Source organism: Bidens hawaiensis, unplaced genomic scaffold (assembly GCF_021521415.1).
Source record: "Bidens hawaiensis isolate Kalapana, Puna unplaced genomic scaffold, B.hawaiensis_p1.1 tig00018841_1, whole genome shotgun sequence".
NCBI lineage: Eukaryota > Viridiplantae > Streptophyta > Magnoliopsida > Asterales > Asteraceae > Bidens > Bidens hawaiensis.
The window spans coordinates 338,752-345,467 of record NW_027492862.1 but is presented as its reverse complement, the minus strand read 5'-3'; the positions used below and the strand labels follow the sequence as shown (position 1 = coordinate 345,467).

Genomic DNA, 6,716 nt, shown 5'->3' with positions numbered 1-6,716 from the left:
CGTGTAACATCACCTTTAAAAAAAATCCTAACATCTAAAGTCTAAACAGTATACGTTCAGTACGGTCAGCTGTTAAATCAAGTTAATTTTGACTTTTATTTTATATATATAAAATAAGAAAAAAACCATCTGAATCACAGGTGCTTAGCAACTGACGGTTGGTATAGTTAGATAGATAATAAGGCCCCACAAAACAAAACAAACTAAACTGTAAGTATAAGTGAGTAAGATGCATGCAAGTAACCAACGCCACGTGGTTCGGTAGAATCTGGCCACATTCTTCTTACATTTACACCTCCATTCTAATAACAAGAAGTAACCCCCCTAGGGTTTCATTCATCCAATCGATTGCTATGGGGAAGCTGACTGTCGGAGTGGCGGTGATCGGCGGCGCTGAGATTTGCGCCGCCGCGGCCTTGATTGTGCGCCACCGAATGCGGAACGTCAACCGGAGTGTGAGATCGGGTGATATATTGAAGGAATTGGAGGAGAAATGCGCTACGCCGTCGGCCAAATTGAGGCAGATTGCTGACGCCATGACTGTTGAGATGCACGCTGGGCTTGCGTCAGAAGGTGGTAGTAAGCTTAAGATGCTTATTAGCTATGTCGATAATCTTCCCACCGGGTAATTGTTTCTTCAATTATTTGCTTCTTTTGATGGATCTAAGATCTATATTATATTATATTATATTGTTTGTTTCATGATTTTCTGTTTGAGGAATTCGATTCGGTGTTAAGTCTTGTATAGGAATACGTATTCAATTGAGAAGTGATCACCGATCAGCTTTTTAAAAAGCTTGAAATCGTCTTGATTGAAAACGTGCCGAGCTCGGGCCATGGCAGGCTCGATCTGAAAACGAGCTGAGATAGAGCCAAGGTCGGCTCAATCTGAAAACCGGTCTAGCTATGCGTCGGTCTGAAAACGAGCTGAGTCTGAGCCAAGGTCAGTTCAGCTCAGCTCGTGGTTCGCTTGTTAGTTGACTCGTTGGTTTGCTTAAACTTTATATATGTGAAATCCAAGATTTTAAGTTTATATATGTAATTGAAGTGTTATGTTAGACAAAAATGTTGTTTTATTTACTGTTTTAACACATATGCATTTAACTTGATTATAAGATGTGTAGTTTATAAATTCTGCATTATATGTATGTTAAAATTTTTTTTTTTTTTTGGTTTTTTATGTCAATGTATAAAAAAGTTCAAAATAAACAAGCTCGCTCGAGCTCAACATAACGAGCTGAGCCGGGGCCCAACCTAGATCGGCTCTGTTCGGTTACAGGGTTAGGAGTGAAGTCATATCAAGTTATGAATATCATATGAAAAATAATTTCAAATACATGTTTATAATGAATATTATATAAACCAATGGGAAAGAGTTAAAAGAGTGATGGGGCCACACAGATGTTAACAGGTGAGGTCCCCTTCCCTCTTTCAGATGATACTCAATAAAGTCCTTTTAAGATTTCAGTATAAATTCATGAATTTAACAATTTGTTACCCCAAATAAGAAAATTGTAATCATTTTGTAAATTTCACACCCCGTTGGCAGATTGTCTGGTTCACTTCTGGAAATAGTTTACCGGTTAAAATAGAAAATTTAATAATTAATAATATTTGTTTTTGATGAGTCATAAGTATCTTTCATTATTTTTATTTTTATTTGAATTTGAATCTGTTTATTTATTTTTTATTTTTTACTTTAGTGATGAGCAAGGAGTGTATTATGCATTGGATCTTGGGGGTACAAACTTTAGGGTATTACGGGTGCAGTTGGCTGGGAAGTCGGGTATTGAATTTCAAGAGTTTGCTGAGGTGTCAATCCCTCCTCAGTTGATGGTTGGAACTCCAGATGTAAGAGCTCTGTAAAAATAATTCAGTTCAGTCTATTATTATCATAATATCATGTAGAGTTAATTACACATGGATCATCAGTGTTACTAACTTTTATCACATACTGCATTCATATTTCAGACCTCCATAAGAGGGTTCAGTGGGTAATTTTTACTACGGGTGGTCAGAACTGTCCATTTCAGGCCAGGTTGACCAAAAATGCTAATGGTTTACTTGCGATTATGAAGGCATATTTATATAGTTATTATTTCTAGATAGTTAAATAAAAAAATTTAGTAGGTTGCATGCCTTAAGAACGGGCATTGGGTGACTTTAGATCCGTTCGACCCCTTCCATTTTTAGCTTAATTATAATTAGTTAAACCCATGGAAAATCCATTTTTATTTTTCAAAATAGTTAATGTTTTAGTTATGATTATGAGAACAACTTCAACAAAATAATAGCATGAATCTTTGAATAAAACTATTTTTGTAACCCACTTAACATGTTCTCCTTTTAGCTAATTTTTTTGAATTTTGATATTAACGATTTGATCCATTTGACATAAAACTCAATCCCTATCGGCCCATTCACAAGTAAATGGGTCAAAATCGTCACATCTACTTTCCATATATCTTTTTTTTTAAATTTAATTTGAATTTATCTTCTGCAGGCTCTTTTTGACTACATTGCTGCAGAACTTGCTAAATTTGTTGCTGATGAAAGTGAAAAGTTTCGGCTTCCTGAAGGCAGACAACGTGAGTTAGGTTTCACCTTCTCGTTTCCCGTGTTGCAATTATCTATTGATTCGGGGACTCTTATTAGGTGGACAAAAGGATTTTCTATTAAGGAAATGGTAATTACATAGTAAAATGTAATTACTTTGATTAATTAAGCATATTTTAAAACCACATGGGACACAGGAGTGATAAAGTTGATATTTGTTTCCAATTTTTAATTGCTAGGTTGGTAAAGATGTGGTGGCAGCATTGACAAAAGCAATGGAAAGGCAAGGTGTTGACATGCGTGTTTCTGCACTGGTGAGTCGGTTTGGTAGCTAATCTTATTTGAAAAATATTCTAATACCTATCATTGTATATTAATAAACATTAACTCAGTTGCATTGCAAACTACAACCATATATATACGTGTGTGTGTGAGCGTGTGCGAAATTTTAAGTACATAATATTACAAGCTTACAACAAAAAGACCTTTTATCCCAAACCAGCTGGGATAGGCAAAGCTTGACCTTACATATAAATTAAGTTATTGTCATAGATGACTAATTTCATAAACATATTTACCTTCTAATATCTAGGGGTGTAAATGTCTAAACGAGCCAAGTGTGAGCTCGTCTAAGCTCGAGTTTGTCTCATTTAGTATGGAGTTCGGCCCGAGTTGTTTTTCAAGGTCGAGCTGGAGACCAGCTTGTTTATTATATATTAATTAATAATTAATTTATATACATTTATAACTATTTGTATATTTTTTTATATAATATATATTACTTTGTTATTTTAATAATAATTTTATACATAATTATTGTTATTATGTAAATATATATTTAATACATTAAAATATACATTAAATAAAATCTATATAAATAATAGGCCTGCTTAGTCTCGGGAGCTTACTCGAGCTAGAAAAGTGAAGCTCTGGCTCGTTTATCTAACAAGCTTAATTCTAAGCTAGAGCGGTTCAAGCTCGAGCTCATTTAAGCTTGGCTTGGTTCGATCTTTTAACGAGCCAATCGTGAGTAGTTCACGAGTGACTTGCCTTTTTACACCCCTAATATCTATGAGCCTATGACCTAAAGCCACCCAAATATTTAGAAGTTTTCACAAAGGCCACTCATAGAATAAAATAACTTTAGAGGTCACCCTAGTGTCAATTTGGTTATCATTTATGTCAATTTCGGCAAAAAGCAAAAATAAAAAAATACTTACTAGAAATTTGTATAAGGACATTTTCATCAGCAGGCATGTGTTTGGAAAATTTTGGTATAACCAAAACTGTGCACATACTTAGGTGACCTATAAAGTAGTTCTAATATATGAGCGGGCTTAATGAAAAAGGTTGAACAAATGGGTGGTCTACACATGCATTATCTCAACCTTTTTAGGTAATTCTTGGTAATATCATTTTTCAACTGCTTTACAGTCTTGATAATTTTTTTTTTCATTTGGATATAGGTAAATGATACAGTTGGAACATTGGCTGGAGGGAGATACGATAACAAAGATGTTTTTATAGCTGTGATTTTGGGTACCGGAACTAATGCCGCTTATGTGGAACGGGCTCAAGCTATACCAAAATGGCATGGTCCACATCCTAAATCAGGAGAGATGGTCAGCAATTGTTTTAACTTCTTTCTGTCAAAATATTATAATAGCATATTTTAATATTAGTGATCATACTTCATTTGTTGTATAGGTCATCAACATGGAGTGGGGTAACTTCAGATCATCACATCTTCCTTTAACAGAGTATGATAACACACTAGATGCTGAAAGTTTGAACCCTGGGGAACAGGTAATTGTGATATTATGAAATTTTGAATGATATATATGAAGTTTTGAACTTTTAGAACGATGTATATGTAATTTAGTACTAATTTACTTGACAGATATTTGAGAAAATGATTTCTGGGATGTATTTGGGAGAACTCGTTCGTAGAGTTCTATATAGGATGGCTGATGAAGCTGCCCTTTTTGGTGGCACAGTTCCTCCCAAATTAAAAACTCAATTTATATTAAGGTATTCTTCAAACCCATGATTTTCTATATAAAGTTATTAGTATAGAAAGTTTGAGGACTTGAACCCTTGTGTTTATAATTGTTTGACCACGAACAAACTAAAAGGGACTAATAAATGTACATAACCACACTTTCTGTGAATGTATATAGGGTGTTTTAAACAATAACCGTTTATTTTACTCTCACCTATTCATTTGTATATCTAATATAACTTACAGCAAAATATCTTTTTGTGTGTTTTATCTATTTGTTGTGCATTCATCTTCTTAATCACATGGAGCAAAGTCTTACATTGTTTGTTATATAATTCATAGGACACCTGAAATGTCTGCAATGCATCATGACACATCACTTGATCTCAAGGTGGTAGGAAGCATATTGAAAGACGTACTGGAGGTAATTCCTTATTTTAGTTAAGTTTATTTTCCGCTCTTCAGTTCTTTCAAAGATCTTTATTTCAGTTATAGTTTTAGTAATCATATCTAGTATATAAGTTCCTTATAAATTATTAAAGAAGAGTGAAAAGTGTTGGTGGATCAACGCGACTCTTCCAAACCACTCTCAGAATTTCCATTCGGGGCCTTCTTTTAGAGTTGGCAAAATGAACAAGTTAAGTGGGTTGACTAACGGGCCACAGGTTTGACATAACATAATCTGATTTTCTTAGGTAAGAACCAAGCCACAACTTTGAACATAAATTGTTTGAAATGTGCTTAAACAATTATATATTTATAGTGATATTTAGAATTTGAAATAAGATGATTTAGTGGTTATTGCATTGTGAATAAGTTTTTTGGCGACTTTCAATATGTTTGACCTACTAAAGTGTAAATTCACCTTTTTTCATTTATAACAAGAAAACAAAAGTACACTGTATAATCCAACTCATCGCAGAGTCATTAGTAGGGTGTGATGGCGTCAAACCTTAACTGTTTTCATTTATATGATCTCAATCATCACTAAATTTGCAGGTACCCAACACACCACTCTCAACAAGAAAGATAGTGGTCGAGGTATGCAATGTCATCGCCACACGAGGGGCCCGCCTTGCCGCTGCTGGAATTTTAGGAATTCTGAAGAAATCCGGACGAGACATCGTTAAAGACAGTGAGATCCCCAAAACGGTCATCGCCATGGATGGAGGATTATACGAACACTACAAGGAATACCGACATTGCGTCAAGAGCACTTTAAACGAATTAGTCGGTGACAAACTTGTGAAACATATTAAACTTATACACTCCAATGATGGGTCTGGAATCGGTGCGGCTCTTCTTGCAGCCTCTCATTCCCAGTACATCTAGGGGTTTTGGTCTCTAAGAAGGTTAAAGAATCACGTATGATGTTGTCCTTTACGAACGATATATTCTGGCCGAGAGGCCCGAGATGTTAATCTGTCTACTCGGGCGCGGGTATTGTGATTGGAAATTGTTGTTGAAATTGAAACTGCCTTAAAATCTCTTAAGCTTAGTTGAGATCTGGTGGGAAAATGTTTTTAAGTTATGTTGAAGATGTATGAATTTATTTAGGATGTGAAAGTCCTCGCATTGTTTATGCTACAAGTTTTGTGATTCTTGGAGCTCATCAATGGGTAAGTAATAAAATCTGGGAAATTTGAAACATTATTTATGGTGTTCATCTTCGTATGTGTTGTATTTAAGCATATGAAAACACATATTTTAGTAAAAAGTTTAATAAGAAAAAAAATATAATTAGGAAAATTTATGTGTATGTTTTGTAGAATTTCGCGTTAGACTTGGATAGTCATCTGAATCATGTTTGGAATTCACTTTTAGATTAAAGTATTCTGCGTCTAACAAAGTCAAAATATAAGATGAAAAGGAATTTTCCAAAGAACAAGTTCTCTTTCTTGAAATTCAAAGTTTTGAAAGCTGACAAGATGATCCATTTATATAGATTACAACGGTTGGGGTGAATCATCACAACATTTCAATAACAATTTTGGCAATTGGGGTGTGACCGTTGGAGTTATATTGCTACCACTCTATTGGGGTGTGACCGTTGGCTAACTGGCAGTGGCGAAGCTTGGACTAAGACAGCCGGGGGGGGGGGACTCAAATTTTCGGCCGAAAACACCTAAATTTACACTACGCATGAAAAATTTCGGAC

At 34.8% G+C, this 6,716-nt stretch overlaps 1 protein-coding gene across 1 annotated transcript; it reads left to right on the top strand.

The window, feature by feature from the left end:
• The first annotated feature begins 349 nt into the window (after window positions 1-349).
• LOC143557166 (hexokinase-1-like) lies at window positions 350-5,898 on the top strand. Its single transcript, XM_077046300.1, has 9 exons — window positions 350-625; window positions 1,704-1,851; window positions 2,504-2,686; window positions 2,796-2,870; window positions 4,023-4,178; window positions 4,264-4,362; window positions 4,457-4,587; window positions 4,901-4,982; window positions 5,558-5,898. The coding sequence occupies exons 1-9, from the start codon at window positions 354-356 to the stop codon at window positions 5,888-5,890; spliced, it is 1,479 nt and encodes a 492-aa protein (XP_076902415.1). The 5' UTR covers window positions 350-353; the 3' UTR covers window positions 5,891-5,898.
• Window positions 5,899-6,716: the final 818 nt, after the last annotated feature.

Excerpts from the sequence above, each read along its gene's own strand:
- LOC143557166 (XM_077046300.1), top strand. The coding sequence starts at position 354 with ATGGGGAAGCTGACTGTCGGAGTGGCGGTGATCGGCGGCGCTGAGATT. Across the intron at positions 4,588-4,900 it reads AAAACTCAATTTATATTAAG|GACACCTGAAATGTCTGCAA; the intron begins GTATTCTTCAAA and ends TATAATTCATAG. Across the intron at positions 4,983-5,557 it reads TATTGAAAGACGTACTGGAG|GTACCCAACACACCACTCTC; the intron begins GTAATTCCTTAT and ends CTAAATTTGCAG.